Source organism: Cebus imitator, unplaced genomic scaffold (assembly GCF_001604975.1).
Source record: "Cebus imitator isolate Cc_AM_T3 unplaced genomic scaffold, Cebus_imitator-1.0 Scaffold192, whole genome shotgun sequence".
In the NCBI taxonomy this organism is placed as follows: Eukaryota; Metazoa; Chordata; class Mammalia; order Primates; family Cebidae; genus Cebus; species Cebus imitator.
Window position 1 is genome coordinate 3,490,202 of NW_016107507.1, and position 18,779 is coordinate 3,508,980.

Here is an 18,779-nt window from a genome sequence, read left to right on the forward strand (position 1 = left end):
TAGTTGTCAGTTTCCGTGCAAGTTCTTACCTGGTGTGTCACCTGAAGCAGGTGATCTTTCCTCTCTGTCCCTTGTCCATCTGTAAGATGGGAATGGATATCTGTTGACTCAGGGCAGAGGTTACCGAAGGGCTTACTGCCACCCAAGGATGCACACCCTGTTTATGGCAGAGACATATAACATTAATAAATGTTTATTCACTATATGTGCAGAGAAGTATAAAATTAATAAATGTTTATTTGCTGGGTGTGCAATGCTAAGACTCTAAAATGAAGTGAAGAGTTGCAATTGAATATTCAAAGTTTTACATTGATTTCTAGCAAGATAGTCTATTGAGTACCCATTGAATCAGAATCTCTGGGTTGGGGCCCCCACATTTGCATTTTTATTAAGCATCTCAGTCAGTCTTTAGTACACTGCAGTTTGAGAACTGCTAGATGGTCTTGGCAGCCCTCACACGCTGGAATTCTAAGGCATGTGCATTTTGTTGTAAAATGTGACTCGTGTCAGCAAGATCGAAGTGTCTGTACAGTACAGTTTTCATCTTAGTAAGAAATGTTCTTTCTGAACTCTGAAACACAGGTAAGAAATAAGACAAAAAGCAAAAGAAGTCAGCCTTATGAGTCCAGCAGTTCAGTGCTAGTGATGGAGATGTGGAAACCTGGTCGAGGTGCCGACTTGGGGACGTGGGTGGTGACCGGGACACATCTCAGTTGAGATGCTTGTTCCTCCAGCGTGGAGGGATTGAGAAGAATGCAAGTTGCCCATCTAATTTGGCAAGTTGTCTTTGTTAGGATGAGCTGAACTTGGAGCAAGTAGGAATGCCTGAGCATGTCCTGTCTTTTCTGTGTATGAATCTCCTACCTGTCTCTAAGGGTTCTGGTCAGGTTTTTGGAGCTCTGAGCATCTGGCCTCCCTGGGACCTCTTGCAATATTGCCTTTATCCCCGATACAGCATCTTTACTGTTTTCTGTTTCTCCACTGGAATTTGACCTGCTCAGAGTCTAGTGTTTTGCCATCCTTGTGGTATGGAGTGTCGTGAAGAATGCAGGGTACAGCCTATCATCAGAAGATTGGATTCAAGCTGTGTGACTTAGCAGAAACTTCATTTCCTTGAATCTGCTTCCACTTTTATTATAATGTATGCGCAGTGCATCTGTAAAATGGGACCGAATGTCTGTCAGCCGAGGGCAGAGGTTACTGAAGGGCTCACTGCCACCCAGGGATGCACGCCCTGTTTATGGCATGGTAGACTTGAGATGAACGAAGGCAGAGGAGACAAGGGTGCTTGTTCCTGAAAGCTTTGGGGTCAGAAACTAGCATTTGACTTGGGATCAAACGCTCGATCACAGGAATCCTGCAGGTGCAGGGGAGTGACTTGGATTTATGTGTCCACACGTGCCAAGTAGGAACAGTGTTCATGATTTCCTGCAAGGTTCTAGAGGGTTGAATGCGTTGTATGTAGTAGAGCAGAAGCCCAATAGTAGAAACCTCTGCAAGAACCAGTGTGGGTGCAAGGAAACCTACACTGTAATTGATGGATTGCTGGAGGCTCAACGTGGACAAACCTGAGAGTTGAAGACTCCAGAGGGCCTGGTCATGGGGGTTGCACATGCTTTTGTGCGTTTTACCTGCTAGATCTCCACCGAGTTCTCACAGTAAATATTGGAGAAAAATCCCTCGTACCTCCAGCATGGGGAAGGAAAAGATAATTATTTTAAAATGTGACAGAATGCTTTTTTTTCTTTTTTTGAGACAGAGTCTTGCTCCATCACCCAGGCTGGAGTGCAGTGACGTGATCTTGGCTCACTGCAGCCTCCACCTCCTGGGTTCAAACAGTTCTCCTGCCTCAGCCTCCTGAGTAGCTGGGATTACAGGCAATGTGCCACCATTCTCAGCCAGAACACTCTGTTCTTAACAAGGCCTCCTCTCAGGAGAAACTACCTAACCAGAGCCTAACCTACTGGGTTTCACTAGCGCCTAATGAATCTGGAGGAAAGGAAACACCCAACTCCAGCTCCCCGTAGCCATCCTGTCCCAGCTAAGCAGGGCCGGGAATGAAAATCACATGTGAAGATCACAGCCCAGAGACTCATAACACTGAGAACTAATAATTGGACTATAAAACCTGTGCCCACCGCCCCACCCCTGGAAAAGAGAAAACGCAAAATCATATAAAGTGCTCAACTGAAACAAGAGAAAGAAGAACAAGAATGGAAGACATGAAGAAAGAATGGAACACGGTAACAAATATAGTAAGTAGCTCTTAATCTACATATATCAATAATTAAACATCAGTGGTGTAGATACGCAAATTAAAAGAGAGAGGCGGCCAGGCACGGTGGTTTATGCCTGTAATCCCAGCACTTTGGGAGGCCGAGGCGGGCAGATCATGAGGTCAGGATATCGAGACCATCCTGGCCAACATGGTGAAACCCCGTTTCTACTAAAATACAAAAAATTAGTTGGGCGTGGTGGCACACGCCCGTAGTCCCAGCTACTCAGGAGGCTGAGGCAGGGGAATCACTTGAATCTGGGAGACAGAGGTTGCGGTGAGCCGAGATCATGCCACTGCACCCCAGCCTGGTAAAACAGGCTATTTGTGCCTACAAGAAATCCAGCTTACATATGAAGACGCATTCTTTTTTTCTGTTAACAGATGGTAACAACTACTGTGATGTATGAATTACCGAGGTTTATTGTGGGACGAACACAGGAACTCTATTTGAGCCACCGTGTGAATGGAGATGTGGTGAATGGTTCCGGGTAGATGGTGTAAGTCACAGAATGTTCTAGTAGCTGGGGAAACACACCATGGCCGCTGAATATTATGCATTTACTTTCTCTGTTGTGCAATTGTGAAGTTCCTATTGTTGGCCGACTTTTAAATAGAATATTTCTAAAAAAATAAAGAGACAAGTTATTCTAATTTTTATAGTCTTTTCCAAGTGTCAAGGCTTTTTAAAAATATAGTTGAAGTCACGGTAATTTTTCAAGGAAATGTTTTTGTAGATCTCCCAAATGGACAGTGTGTTATAATAGAAATGTTTAAACTATGTATTTAGAACAGATTTTTTTAGTCAACAGATTTTCTTTCAGGGATAAGCTTTTTTCTGTGCTTCTTTCCCTCAACACCTTCTTTGTCCTTATTTCTTAATGGTTAGTATGTTTTCACCGCTTCGTTTGCTTTTGCTGTCATAAAGCCTCATAACCATTTCTGCAGTGGTTCTTTTAGTTGCTGTATGGTTAGAATGCAGTTGTATTTTTATTTGAACATGTTCATACCTTAGGCTGAGATTTTCTCGGTTTCTAGTACATTATCCTTTGCATTTATTGTTGTGATTATTGTCTTTGAAGTGACAGCAGAACTTTCAACACCTGTTCTCTTACATGGCGTGTCTGAATTCCAGGAAGACTGCAGGAGTAGGTGAGAAGGCCTTTTCAGTTGGTCTGGTCATGTTGGTAAATACTGTCTTATGTTAGTAAGTCACATAATTGCTAAATTCCTTAAGATTACATCATCTGGAGGAATGGTATAGTGTCTAACTAGCTGTGCCTCCAAGAACAGCTGATGCACAGGTTGGCAGCATCAGAGTAAGTGGCTTTGGCTGAAAGTTATATTTTCCTACAACGTACTTTTTTTATGGCCTTTGGAATTATTAATAAAATGTGATGCTGATTGTCTCTGTGGAGTCTTGGAAGAGTAGAGTTTGCCACAGTAGCACTTAGTAATTGTGGGCATTCATTAAAAAGAGCCTGAGCCAAAAGCAAAAAGAATGCTAATGTGCCCTTGTAAATGGGTTAGTAAGCAGTTCTTTTATTGCATATGATACTGGGAGTGAATGGTATTTTTTCCACACCCATGGGTGTTAGTTATACATATAGCCTATGTTTCCAGAATGTTTATATGTTATATGTAACTATTTTAAAGTAGTTTGTGACATTACCTAGCATAGAAAGTAGTTAAATAGTAAAATTCTAACTCTAAAATTTGAAAGTGCAACACAAGATATTTTATATTTTCTATGAACTATGCCTTTCACCATTCACTGACCTTTAAGAAAAAGTAGTTGGTGAACAACTAACTCATGCTATCAGAATAATAAAAGGTTTTTAAATTCCAAAATAGCAAAATTTATTCAAGTAATAGCATAAAATTTGAAATCATGATGAGTGGTAAGACAATGTCTGAGAATGTGGCATTTCTGGATTTTCAGTTAAATCAAATACATTGTATTTGATTCTTTTTTTCCCTTGGTGAACTAATTTCAGAATTGGAATAAACCGAATGCTGCTATTTATTTCAGCTGCTGTAAAGTTTTCTTGTAGAATGTATCTTATACACTGTATTAGCAAAATGGATGGTGAAGAGGACTGAAATCTCACTATCCTGTGCTGAAATTAGACAGTGAAGGTAAAATAGAGGAAATTTGGGGATTTTTTTTTTTTTTTTTTTAGATACAGTCTCACTCACCCAGGCTGGAGTGCAGTGGTACAATCTCAGTTCACTGCAACCTCTGCCTCCAGGTTCAAGCAATTCTCCTGCCTCAGCCTTCCAAGTAGCTGGGATTACAGGCACCCACCACCACACCCAGCTACGTGTGTGTGTGTGTGTGTGTGTGTGTGTGTGTGTGTGTGTGTGTGTGTTTAGTAGAGACAGGGTTTCACCATGTTGGCCAGGCTGGTTTTGAACTCCTGACCTCAAGTGGTCTGCCCACCTTGGCCGCCCAAATTGCTGCATTTACAGGCACAAGCCATGGTGCTTGGCCCCAGGAATATTTAATTGTTGTAGGTTGTAGTTGACCATCATACAGTTTGTAAAATGATAGAGCTTGTCATCAGCGTCTAGCAAGTGATCTAAAAAGGATGGGTGAATAAAAGGTACCTGAGCTTCACCATCTGTGTTGTTTCCTTGTTTGGTGGGTGATGCTTACTCACATCAATACATTTAAATCAATGATTTAAAAGAAGAGGTTTTAGGTTTTTGAACTAATTTAAGTATGCCAAAAATCTGTGATTAGCCATTTTGGAACCTGTTGGAAGCAGATGCTCAGTGCTACAAAGAAAAATCAGCACTGAGACAAAGGATCTTTCAGCAACACCATTTTTACTTCCTGAACTGCAGGAAGGGTACCCTTGCTAGCCATCTTGCCACAAGAATAAAACGTACAAAGGGTCGGCCGGGTGCGGTGGCTCAAGCCTGTAATCCCAGCACTTTGGGAGGCCGAGGCGGGTGGATCACGAGGTCAATAGATCGAGACCATCTTGGTCAACATGGTGAAACCCCGTCTCTACTAAAAATACAAAAAATTAGCTGGGCATGGTGGCGCGTGCCTGTAATCCCAGCTACTCAGGAGGCTGAGGCAGGAGAATTGCCTGAACCCAGGAGGCGGAGGTTGCGGTGAGCCGAGATCATGCCATTGCACTCCAGCCTGGGTAACATGAGTGAAACTCCGTCTCAAAAAAAAAAAAAAAAAATACAAAGGAGAGCAGACATATTTATTCCTTAGCATTTGGGGTCATCCTTACTGCTGTGTCTGATCTCTGCTGGCTGGAGCCAGATCTCACAATTTAAACTAAAACTCGATTGACTAATAACTTAAAACTTTTTTAAACATGTAAAAGCAATGGAGAGCTGGGACATGCCTATGAGCACATCCAGCACAGATATTTTGGTTAAAGTACAAGGACCTGGAATGTACTACATGCCTGTAAGCATGGCATGTTTAACAGCTACATATGATAGGGCTTAACGAAGAGTTATTAGCACGCTTATTTTTTAACAAGAAAGGAAACTTTAAACAGGAACTTCTTTACTTCCCACAGAACCTTCTGCAAGTAAGACGTTTCTAGGCCAGGTGTGGTGGCTCACATCTGTCCCAACATTTTGGGAGGCCAAGGTAGGCAGATTGCTTGAGGCAGGGAGTTTGAGACCAGCCTGGGCATCATAGCAAGGACCTGCATCTACAAAAAGGAAAGTAAGCCCAGAGTGATGCTGCGAGCTTGTAGTCAGCTATTCAGGAGGCTGAAGTGGGAGGAGAGCTTGAGCCCGGGAGGTTGAAGCTTCAGGAAGCTGTCATCCTACTAACTATACTCCAGTCTGGGCAACAGAGGGAAACCCCATCTCTATTTAAAAAAACAAACAAAACAAAACAAAAAAAACTCTAATGTGATTTAATGTCTTTGTGCTGATTTGACTTAAGAAGATTGAACATGCCATCATATTCCTTTCCTTAAAGACTACCTACAAGACTAATGAGTGATTTGACCGGATAGTTGAATCAGTGTTATGATAAAAAGAGCCCTTTACTAAATTCTTGATAATGTTCTGAAGTTTTCCAAAAGCGTAATCTAAATAGATCTTTATTTTTCAGACTATTTAAATATTTTTGAGATTTAGTTTTTAGTAACATCTAACATCCTAGGAAAATATAAACACTGTATGACAGCTCATACACTTTTTTCTTTTTAGTTTTCATTCAAATTTCAGGGTGTTTTATTTATCCCCTTTAATTTTAATTTTAATAGCAGCCATAAACACTTTGCTTCAGAATTATGGTAAATCATGACACAGAAGAGGTCTCAAGAGCATTTTTTTCACTTTACTATAACTAGCTTGCGACCACATCGACAGTATCTTGTTATTGCTTGGCATAGCATATATCCTTTATAATAATACTCTTTGTAATAACTTGTTTACTGCAAGGAACTCATACCTACTCAACTGTAGTATTTTAAGTTGTTAGTTCATAAATTAGACATACCCTTGACATGATTTGTATCATCTGAAACACACATTATTAATTTAAAGCTTTTGATGTGCCACGTAGTTTAATATTAACTTACTGAATGTAAAATGGACTCAAAGTTTCCTTTTGGAATATGTTGAAATGTCATCAAGAGTATATCATTGGTTATAGTAGTATGGTTATACACATAGTTATACATAGTTATATGTATACATATACATAGTTATATGGATATAAATATTTGTTTCTTGAAAATTAAAAATCTTAAAGTTTAGAAACATAACACTTCTTGGAAAATTGTTCTACATCTTTGTGAACAAAAGAAGATCCAGTGAAATCCAATCTGATACTTAGGGAAGAGAGACAGACTTTGGAAGCTTGTCTGTTGACTCCTAAGAGACTTGCCTTCCTCTTAGAGGTGGGACAATGACTGGGAGCGATATAGGGAGGATAAGAACTGTCGCTAGAATCGCTGTGAATGTTGTCTATGTAGAGTGCCCTTCACTTCGGAATGGGAAGTACACTGACGTGCTAGAAAGGCTTTAACCAAAGGCCTGTGCTTGTCAAGCCTGAGGCGCGCACGTGGCTGAGTGTGGTGAATGCATACCGGCCGCCCGGCTCCCAGCTCCGGGTCATGAAGGGCCACTGGGCGTTTCCCTGTGTCGTGCCTGTGTCTGCCGTGTTAGTAGGAGCTCCTGCTTGTCCCTGTTAACACCCTCCAGTTAGGATTGTCAAGTACAATGTCACAGAAGGATGGCTTAGGGGAGTTCAATCTCTTCCTGAACGGTGCCATGCGGAAATATATGTAAACTCATGAGCAAGGTGGACAGTATGAGTTCAATCTTCATCCAAATGCACCCCAGGAAAGTCAAACACTTCACTATTATGCTAATTTATCCACCGTGGAAATATCACATTTTTGATCATGATGATTCTTCATCTCTGAGGGCAATAGACACCACCTATGTTTTGAGAAGGTCCTGGCAGAAGCAATGATACGTGGAGTAAACAGAACGCCGAGCTGCCTGGGTAGAATTCAGGTCCCTCCAATTTACTGAGGAACAGAAGGAGACTGCAGCTGCCAGTCTCTTTGCAAAAGCCCATTCTAGTGCCAAGCTCATGGGATGCCAGGCACACGTGGATTCCAGACAAGCAACCCATGTGTTGCACTCAGAGTCAAGGGCATGGTTGTGGTGAAGTCAGACACTTGAGTCTCCAGATATGCTGTGAGGACAGGAAGTTGCTCTCCCAGGAAACGAGCTACTAGGAAGACAGTGGGGGAGGAATCGGTGCAGCAGTGGACATCCACCTTAGCCTCCCTCTGCCACCCCCCTCCCCTGTACCCTCAAGGGTCCTATTCAGATTCTGCTGGGCGGGGCCGGATGTCTGTATTCTTTGCAGGTTCCTCTCAGGATTCAGATGGAGAGCAAAGCTCGGGAACCTTCCAAGGGGCATGGCTTGAGACTTGAGAAGGGGTGCACACTCCCCGGTTCCAGCCCACAGGCCCCTGGCCTCTCACAGCTCCTGACCCTGTGGTCCGCGGTGTGACCAGCCTGTCCTTTCACCCCCGGGCTCTGTCCTTCTGCATTTGCTGTGTGTGGGTGAGCTGCGGGGTACAGCTCACACGGGCTCCTGTCCTGCCAGCTTCACTGGGGTCCAGTCCCCGGGGAATCCCAGAAGGAGACCAAAGGCAGGAGCAGCCTAGGGCCGGGCACTGAGCCACCCGGCTCCTTCCTGTGAAGCTGCCTCAGCTGGCTCTGTCTCGGGCAGCAGGGGTGACTCACAGCTCTGTTCCTCAGGGCTCCTCTAGCCCAGCCCTCCTGTGGTGGCCCCAGGTTTGGAGCTGGTCATGGCTGGACGGGGGACAGCTCCAGATCCCTGCCGGCATGCGTTTCCTGCTGCTGCACTAAGGTCTCACCCCCAACCTGGCAGCCTCAGGCAGCCAGGAGGATTTGTTAACCTCCTGTGCTGGAAGACAAAGCCAAAAATTAGTCTTGCTGGGCTAAAGTCAAGGTCTGGGCAGGGTGGGCTCCTGCTGGGGGCTCCTCTTGCCGCCTCTGACTTCCCAGGCTGCCCAAGGCCCTGAGCTGCTCCCCTCTCCACTCCCGGCCTCCACTCAGCATCTGCTCTCCCAGCCCTGCTGCTGCTGCCATCACACCCCCTTCTCTGACCCTCCCTCCTGCGTGGACAGACCCTGCGATGATGGTGCACCCGCCTGGCTCATCGTGGCCTCTCCCCACCTGAAGAGCCTGTGTCAAGTCCCATCGGCGAGGGTGCTGGTGCCATATGAAGGTGACATGCACAGGACCAGGCTTTCAGATGTGGGCCCCTTGAGGGGACATTACTCTGTCTACCAACACTGCCGCACGCATTGCAATTCCAGACACCCATACTTTTGGAAACAGTCCCTTGTGTATGAACCTTCCTCAAAGTCACCCAATTCCAGCACTGTCTGTTTCCCTGACAGGGTGTGCTGTCCTTGGCTCTTATTTCAAAGCAGTTCAAGAAGGGAAATCCATGTAGCATGATCGTCCATGCAGCCGCAGGCTCCCCCAGCTAAGCCTGAGCTTCCTCAGGGGCTGTGTCCTCGCCCTGGCTCCTTGCCCTGCCGGCGATCTGACTGCTCCGGCATCCCCTGCCCACCCCTCCCTCCATGTGCACACCCTCTTCCCTCTCCCCAGCCTCCACTCACTCATTCAACAGAATTGGGCAGAGCGCCTCCCTCACAGGAACAGGAGGATAGGAAGTGAGACAGACAGGACTTCTGCGCCCAGGTGGCGGACAGCCATGGAGAGAATGGAGGGGGACAGAAGGGGACACACATGAGATCCCCTGTGGCCTCTGTGGTGCATCGTTACACTCTGAGAAGTGAGGCAGGAGGCCCACAGGGAAGGGCCACATTCAGATGGGAGCACAGGGGCAGCAGGCTGACCCGGCCTCGAGGTGGGGAGGCTGCCCTCGAAGTGAAGCTGGAGCAGAGGCCGGGCACCAAGTGGTCATTCGTGAGGCCCTTGGAGGACAGAGCTGGGCCCCGAGGGGCCCTGCTTAGTGGTGGGTCTCAGAATGAGCAGAGCAGGGGCTAGGAAAAACCTGGAGGGGACAGAGCCCGGCAAGGAGGCAGGACCGGAGTATCCACTGTTTGAAGAGATCGCACAGGCTGCAGCAGGAAGACTGGACGGAAGGAAGTTCTGGGACATTTCAGATAAAACATCTACTCGGCTCTTGGCAGCCCACATTTGGGAAATGAGAGAACAAGGATGTGTCTGAGTCCCACATGAGAACGAGCCGGATGACTGGTCATGCCAGCCTCGGAAACTGACATCTGGGAAGACCCCATGAAGCTTGGGAATGACATTGTCTTACAACATGGGGCATTTCAAGATGACTTTGAGAGTCTCAGTGGAGATGGGGAGAGGCAGGTGGATTTACGGGTCTGGAAGCTCACAGAACTTTGAGCTGGTGATCCAATTTGGAAGGCTTGGGCTCAAAAGGATCAACTGTTAGGAAGTGCTGTTGCTCCAAAGCCCTCCTGCCCTGGCCCACACAGCCTTACCAGGAGGCAGAGCCAGCTGGCTGCAACTCCGACCCCCGCAGCCCAGGACCCTGGTGCCTGCTGTCCACCTTAGTGAGAAGTGAATGATTCTTTACAGAGTTGTTGCATGGGACAGCGTTGCCTCCCCACCAGCCTGGACTAGGGCAGCCCAGTGTCCTCTCAGGGTGAGGAACTCTTCCCCACACCTTTATAGGACTGCAGGAACCAGCACCAGCACAGTGATGCCCATGGTATGCTCGTCTTCTGCACCCCTCTCAAGGGCAAGTCTAATGAAGGCAAGTTCACAGACCACAACCATGAAGCGTACAGAGTGGCCACCACTGCTAACTCCCTTACCCACCTGGAAGGCAGGCGTCCTGGCCCAGGCTCAATTGCATTCTCTAATGAATACAGACAGGATTCTGGGTGGTTTTTTATTTTTGTTTTTTTCAGAGACAGGGTCTCACTGTGTCACCCAGGCTGGCATGCAGTGATGTGATCACGGCTCACTGCGGCCTTGACCTCCCAGCCTCAAGCAATCCTCCTGCCTCAGCCTCCCAAAAAGCTGAGATTAGAGGCATGGGTCACCACGCCTAGCTTTACCAGCCCTTTAGTAATAAGCACTTTTCAGAGAATTGAAGCTGTTCAGCCTGGAGATGAAGCACAGGTATCATCCTGGACACCAGAAGTCTGGTTGGATGCCGGGGTCAGCTAAGAGCAAAATGATACTGGAGAGCAAAGGCTGTGGCGTGGCTGCTTTGACCCTGCAGGAAGAGCTTGGGCTGGCCCCAGGTGATGCTGCCCTTGCTGTCCTAGGAGGGGCCTGGCAGGGTCCTTTCTATCCCAGAAATGCTGTGAGCAGAGCTAATAAGCACCCACAGGAAGCTTCATCTGCCCAGAGGAGAGTCTGCCTCCATCAGCACAGTGCAGTGCACGCCAGCCGCACTCAGCGACTGTTTTGGAAGTTGCAGGGCTATCAAAAAATTTTATGTCCCGGCTTTCAGGAAGTCAAGCCTAACAAATAACATGCACCCAGGAGAACTCCCCGAGGGCTGAGGTCTCTGGGGCTGTGGTGAGCAGTCCACGCAGACTGTGATAGAACCCAGAGGAAGAGGGAGCCCAGGACAGGGAGGGTCAAGGATGAATCCCGGCCCAGCTGGCACTTTGGGAGGCTGAGGCAGGCAGATCACGAGGTCAGGAGTTCATGGTGAAACCCCGTCTCTACTAAAAAGACAAAAATTAGCTGGGTGTGGTGGCATGCATCTGTAATCCCAGCTACTCGGGAGACTGAGGCAGGAGAATCGCTTGAACCCAGGAAGCAGATGGTGCAGTGAGCTGAGATCCTGCCACTGCACTCCAGCCTGGCGACTATGGTAGCATTACCATGGTCCACAGAAAACAAGTCGCATGAGCGATCAACAGAAGAGAACACAAAATAAGACCGAGAGAAGCCATGTTCCTAGGGCCATGCTGTCCCTGCTCCCGGCTGAGGCTTGGAGGAGGCCTACCCTGCTGATCACACGGCGAAGAGTCAGGGCTCCGAGGCCACCTGCACATACCAGGATGGCATCCCTGACACTCCCGGTGGGAAGCAATGTCGCCATGCCCTGAAGACTCATGTCTGAGACGGGCGGGCAGCACCGCTCTATCAGCCAGCTGGCTGGTTTCACATCTCAGGGAGGGCATTGTGTCATGGATGTAAATGACATGGCACAGCAGCGTCTCTGGTGTCTGGTGGTGATGAAGTCCTGGTGCTGTTAATGGAGGAAATGCTAAATTGCAGTTAGACATTAATGAAAATAAAGATGCAATGTTTTTTTCATTGTGATGCATGGGACCCCAAATTCTCCCTAGACCTCTAGACCCAGCATAAGGCCCTGTGCCTGCTGGCCAGGCTAGGGTGTGGGGACCTCACCACGGCACGTTTCCTTGGTGAAGCCATGCCAACATTCCTCGTTTCTCACATTTTGGAGCCCTCCCACGAGTGGGGGAATGCAGCCCTCCAAGGAGCTGGTGGTCTTGGACCTGCCACCCCACAGCCAGAGGTCTCTGGCTGTAGGCCACTGGTGCCTTCCCTGCTGGTACAGGTGAATTCTGGAAGGAGGGTACCAGGGGGGTGGGCGTGTGGGTGGTGGGTAACTTCAAGCCTTCCCCAGAGGGAAGGCCTACCTCATGGAGCTCTGTAAGCAAAGGCCAGGAGGCACCCAGGACCCCAAGTCCATGCCAGGTGGCATCAGGGGGAAATGGGAGATCAGCCTCCCCGGGACTGCCACCTTCAGGGCCCTGCAGAGAACAGGGCTGCCCTGAGTGTGCCAGCATCCTGGGAATGTCCCCCACCCCCATCACATCCCAGTCACCTGGCTGGCCAAGCATCACCAGAGAGGAAAGAGTTTGAAAAACCAAAGTCCTTTCTGCCCCAAAATATTTTTTATTTTTGCATTACATTTGTGTTTCCAATTGTGAATAAAAAATGCTTAGAAAGTGGTTACAAAACAGCGTGAACTGGACAGGAGGAGCAGCTGGCCCTGAGGGTCCGTCACTTCTCCACTTAGACGGCGTGAAGTGGACCTGGTGTCTGGGCGGGGTCAGTCAGGCTTCCCACTCTCAGGATCTGGAAAACAAAACCGCGCAGCTTACTGTGGGCGCACCGTGGTGCTGGCCACTTGCTGAAACCAGGCCCTGATGCCCTCTCAGGAGCTGCCGACAGCAAGGCTGGGCCAGCTCTGCCGCGACCCACGCCCTGTGTAGATAGGCTTGTCCTCAGCACAGCCCTGGCGGCCTCTGTCACTTGGGCCACCCTCCTCTGTGTGACCAGTCAGGGCACTAAATAGCTGTCAGAAACCCAGACAGGTGCTCAGCTCCTGCACCATCTACAGCGTCCCCCCAGCACCAAAACAGGAGGCTCTGGGATGAGCGCCCCTCCTCCCTCCATGCAGAAACTCGAAGCCTGGCGCTGCAGCTCTGTGGGGAGGTGGCCCCAGGGCCAAGGCAGTCCCCCGACAGTGGACTGGGCAGGAGATACTTGCTCACAGTGAGGCCTGCAATGCGTGTGCAGGAGGGACCGCAGTCAGCTCGAGGCTGTCTGTAGCGGGTGGGGGCTGGCTGCCACCATGCTCTGAGCCCCACAGGGTGAGTTCCCACCCTGGATGGCCACCTTCCCTAAGGCCCCTGTGCCTACCAGGAAAGCCACTGCCCCTTGCATAATCCACGGCAACCCCAGCCCCAAGTCTTCCTCAGCAAGCTCAAGCCGGCCCGAGGAGCTCCCACCTCCCCTGAGCTCCGCCCACCTGGAGCAAAGAGGGTGGCCCCAGGGGCTGCAGCAAGTAAGGCAAACCAGGCCTCCTGGAGACAGGGGCTGCAGGTGTGTCTAGCTGACCAGGAGGCTGGCTCCCTCCATCGTGGGCACAGCCCGAGGCACTACTAAGGGTAACCAGGTGCAGAGCGGTGGGAAGCCCAGCCAGCTAACCGGACCAGCAGAGCTGACTGTGCTCAGGGCCCAGGCCACAGCCAGCAGGGGCAGTGTTGGGGGCCAGGCAGCCCTGCCAGATCCCCTGCTCTCGGACCCCTGCCAGGGCCAGCCCAGCCCAGCACCTGGCAGCACCCGCAGCCCCTCGGCACCCTCCTCCAGAGGTGTGGATGCACCTGAGTCCAGAACTGGCCCCCAACTCCTGTGCTCCCTAGGAGGCTGGCTGGTTTGGATTTCACATGGACAGAGGGTAAGAAAAATGTTGTTTCACACTGTTTTTGAGCAAAAGTGTTTATTTTTCTCCTTCAGATATACAATCTCTTGGGGATTCCGTGCCACTGACCACCGTGTATGAGGAAGGGATTCACAGGCAAGGGGGACAGATGAGGGCAGCCCCCATTTCACTCAAGGGACAGGGCAAGGGGGCCGGTACAGAGAACAGAAATCTCTTACGACAGCATGGTGCCCTGGCAGAAGATTCTGCATAATCACCTAGAAAATCCAATTCTAACTGAATTGATGGAGTCATAGATTTGAACCAAAATAATTTACCCAGTTCTAATAAGTACAGAAACTATACAATTCATAGCTGGGCAGTCCCAACCAGTCTGCTTTCCAGCGGGAGGTCGAGGGGGCTGGGGCTTTCCCCTCCCACCAAGGGCTGTGTTGTGCCCGCTGGGGATGAGTCCCACTGAAATCTCCAGAAGAATGACCCTGCCCTCCTCAGGGCAGCCTTAGGAGTGGATGGGAGAGCGGTCTGTGTGCCAGGGTGAGCAGAGCCATAGGCCTCCATGAAGTCATGGAGAAGGGAGGGAAGTGGGCAGGAGAGAGGACAGCCCCTCCAGCTGAAGGAGCCACGCTTGTCTCCACAGGGTGGGCGGGCAGCAGGAGTCTGTATGCCCAGCACACACCCTATCCTCGCTCACAGCAGCCCACTGGCGCCGAGGGCACGTCTGCTCACCTAATGTTTTCTGGAGGATCATGGCCCAGCAGAGGCTGACATTCCCCACTGAGGGAGCAGCTCCGCAGTGTGCCCTGCCCTGGTGTCCCGCGGTCTCTCAGCCCCTGGCTAAGCCCAGGGAACCCGCGCTCTCCTGAGGACAAGGCAGGGCTCACCTAGCACTGGAAGCTCTGCTGTACTGAAGGAGGCTAGTTCAGGGTTTTAAAAAGGCATTTACAACAGAAAACCAAAGTTTGAACTTCAGCTTCAGATCTGTAAACCATTCACATCTCTGCAACTTAAAACAGTAAATAAAGATTATCAATGCACAAGCCAATTGCAAATGAAACCTTTTCCAATAAAGTTTTTTAACATTATCTTTTCATCAGGGAACAGAAAAGCTGGCATTCAAGGCACTGTACTTCTGCAGGGTGGTGACAAGGTTCTAACCATCAACTCAAGTATAGGGAGAGAGTGTGGAGGCGGCGTGTGGACCACAGGAACCTAGGAGCGAACGGGGTCTGAAGCCGCAAAGGAAGCAGTCTTGCTGCCCACCTGCCGTCCCCCTCGTGGCTGGGTGCTGTGCCCACAGCAGGAGGTGGGGGGGACTTGGAGGCCAAACCACACCTGGCTTCTCCGGGCGGTTCCGAGGGCGCCATCTGGCAAGGGACAGGGCAGAATGCTACGTGATCCACAGCCGGGGGCCGGGCATGCTGACCACAGGTGGCCGCAAGAAGACTGGCAGCACGGGCACCTGGGGGGGGCTCCAGCTGCCCTGTGCCCCCGGCTGGCCCACCTGGCCTGCCCAGGGCCCCCAGGACACTGGAGCTGTGGGCAGGCCTCCGTACTGACCCAGAAACAGCGCACAGGGTGGGGCTGGGAGGCTGGAGAGGGCAGTACCTGGTGTGGGCACGGGCAGGGCCGAGGCAGCTCCGGGAATGACCGTGGTAGACAGAGGGCCGGGCACTGGGGGCAGACGTGGCATCCCCACTCCTGCTTGAGGTGCGGTCATCTACGAAACACAGAGACGAGAAGAGGAAGGTACACGTGGCTGCAATCGGTTGGCCTCCCCTCGAGGTGCCCAGGATGCCACAGTTTCTCCATCCTCAGGAGACAGCAGTCCTGGAAGCTGCTGTGACAGGCACCCTCTCAGGGCTGACACCAGAATGATGTTGCGGGGTCAGGAAGCATCACCCTCCCTTGTTTGCTTCCCCAAGCTTCGGCCTGATAGCCTCTAGGCAACACACCTGTGTGTTCACCAGCCAAAATGGGCCTTGGAAGAGGACTGGTGGGGCCTGGTCCCAGAGGGCACATGCACGCCCCCACACGCCTGGCAGGAGCAGAGCCCCAGGGCCTGGGCAAAGCAAGTGTGCAGGGAGGCGGCGGCAATGCAGCCTTCCACTCTCCCAGCCCAGGGAGAAGCCACACGCGGGGTGTGGCCCCGGGAAGGCCAGGCTGCCGGCCACGGGGAGTCACTCCTCTCCACTCCAGGGAGGGCCCCACTGGGGCTCTCCACAAGGGCAGGGGGAGCACTCCACAACTTCCACGCCCCTTCCTGGAAATCAGGCGCTGGAGGAGCCTCCTCAACTGGAAGGGCATCTATGGAACTGACAGCTGAGCCCCGGCCCACGGCAAAATGTCCAACACCTCCCCAAAGTGCATCTGTGCTTCCAGTTGACACTGTGGTGATCTCCAGGAGGGCAGAAAAAGGGGACAACCACGCAGACTGGACAGAGAGAAGGAGAACTGGCCTCTTGCAGATGACAAGACTGTGTGTGCCGAAAACCCACAAGAACGGACAAACCAATTTCTAGAACTCGGCAAATTTAGCACAGTCGCCGGATATGAGGTATGAGTATCAACCACATTTTTATATTCTAGCAACAGGAAGCTGGAAAATGAAATTTAAAGAATAACATTTATAATAGCATTCCAAAACGTCAGCTACCTAGGGATAAATTTAATGAAAACATCTCTACACTGCAGAGAAACAAACAAGATGCTAGTAAATGGAGACACCACCTTCACAGAACAGTCACGCTGTTCAAATGGCAAATCTCAGCAGCTAATCAACGAACGAATACAGTACCCATCAAAATCCCAGTGGGCTAGCTTGCAGAAAGCAACAGGCTGTTCCTAAAACATATGCAAATATTGATGACCTGGAAAAAAATCAAGGAATTCCTGAAGAAGATCAACACTGAAAGTCTTACCTGACCAAAGATTAAACTTACTAGAAAACTTCAGTCATTAAGAGAGTGTGGCATTGCCACAATGATAAGGAAATTGCTAAAGGACCCAGAATAGCAAATGCAGAAATGGACCTACACGCTTGATGAATGTCCGCGCAATTCAGTGCAATTCAATACGGAGAGAAAGGGCTGGAATAATCGGATATACAGAGAGGGAAAAAACAGATTGACCTCTACATCAAAATATACACAAGAGTTCATTTGAGATGGCTTGCGGGACTGAAAGCAACAGCTAAAGCTCCAAAGCTTTTAGAAAAAACAACATTATAAATTTTGCCATTTCATGTTCAGCATTAAGAAAGTGGAAACACAAGCCACAGACGGGTAGACTATATCCATTATATATTTTAACACATCTCTCTATATACAAAGGGACTTCAAAAAGTTCATGGAAAATACATGTCAAGAAAAAACTATGCACGACCTTCAAAAAAAAAAAAAATCTCTGTACCCAAATAAACTTGTACTAACTTCTTATAACATGTCTGAAGAGGATGTAGTCTCAGGCACTAAGGAGGGGAAGGCATTGGTGGGGAAAGAGCCCCTATCACAATAACATGCGTTCGGCCCAGCAAAAACCAACATCAAATGTATGGTGAAGCTTGGGTGGAAGAATGGTGAGATCGCTGATGCTTTCTGAAAAGTTTACCAGGTCCATGCCCCAAAGAAAACAGCAGTTTACAAATGGTTGACTTGTTTTAAGAAGGGATGAGGCCAGGCTGAAGATGGAACACAGCGGCAGGCCGTGCGCATCACTTTGTGGGGAAAATGCTCCTCTGGTCTGAGCCCTAAGGGGACCAGTGGTTGACAACAGAAACAGTGGCCAACACCACGGACATCTTAGTAGGTTCAGCTTACACAATTCAGACTGATAAATAAGTCAAACAGACTTCCCACTCAATGGGTGCCAAAACCGTTGCACACAGATCCACCGCAGAGAAGAGCAGAGCTGTCAGTGGAAACCTTACACAACTGGGATGGAGATCCGGATACTCTCTGAAAAACTGTAACGACATGAAACACGGCTTTCCCAGTATGATCCTGAAGACAAAGTGCAGTCAAGGCAACGGTGCTGAGAGCTGGAAGTGGTCCCGCCCGAACAAAGTGGGCCGGTCAAGAGCAAAGACTGTGGCAATAGCTTTTGGGACACTTAAGGCATTTTGCTTGCGGACTTTCTGGAGGCGTAACAAGGAATGGTAACATCTGCTTACTAAGAGAGTCTTTAGGGAATGTTAGCCAGAGCTTCAGCAGAAAGCCCCTGGGAAATCTTCCCCAGAGAGTCCATCTCCATCACAGCAATGCTCCTGCTCATTCCTCTCAGCAATTAAGGACGAATTTCACAAGAGTTTCGATGGGGAATCACCAGAAATCTACCCTATAATCCTGATTTGGCTATTTCTGACTTCTTTTTGCTTGCTAATTTTAAAACATCTGTAAAGTGCACCCATTTTTTGTCAATTAATAATGTAAAAAAGACTGCACGGCCATGGTTAAATTCCCAGGACCATTAGGTCTCTAGGGAGGGACTAAATGGCTGGCATCATTGCTTATGAAAGTGTCTTGAACTTTATGTGGCTTGTGTTAAGAAAAAAGTTTACATTATATATATATATATATATTTATTTATTTATTTATTTATTTTTATTTATTTATTTATTTATTTTTTTCCCCAGACAGGGTCTTGCTCTGTCACCCAGGCTGGAGTGCAGTGGCACTATCTTGGCTCAACGCAGCCTTGACCTCCTGGGCTAAAGCAATCTTCCCACCTCAGCCTCTTTAGTAGCTAGAACTATAGGTATGTACCACCATGTCCAGCTAACTTTTTTTTTTATTTTTGAGA

General features: G+C 49.0%; 1 protein-coding gene and 1 long non-coding RNA gene across 12 annotated transcripts in view; one reads left to right on the forward strand and one right to left on the reverse strand.

Moving 5' to 3' along the window:
* The first annotated feature begins 2,526 nt into the window (after positions 1-2,526).
* On the forward strand, positions 2,527-12,765 carry LOC119473897. Its single transcript, XR_005203153.1, has 2 exons — positions 2,527-3,427; positions 7,318-12,765. It is a non-coding gene; the product is annotated as an uncharacterized LOC119473897 (long non-coding RNA).
* The window catches only part of WNK2 (WNK lysine deficient protein kinase 2), a 139,257-nt gene continuing 133,164 nt past the window's right edge, over positions 12,687-18,779 (reverse strand). For 6 of the 11 annotated variants that reach the window (XM_017546892.2, XM_017546891.2, XM_017546900.2 and 3 more), the window contains 2 exons: positions 15,588-15,699; positions 15,098-15,346 (listed from right to left, as the gene is read on the reverse strand). In XM_017546892.2, the coding sequence (XP_017402381.1) occupies positions 15,192-15,346; positions 15,588-15,699 (267 nt within the window). In that variant the 3' untranslated portion in view covers positions 15,098-15,191. Of the gene's footprint in view, positions 12,893-14,020; positions 15,347-15,587; positions 15,700-18,779 lie in introns of those variants that run through there. The other 5 variants (XM_017546895.2, XM_037745142.1, XM_017546902.2 and 2 more) reach the window with 3 other exon arrangements.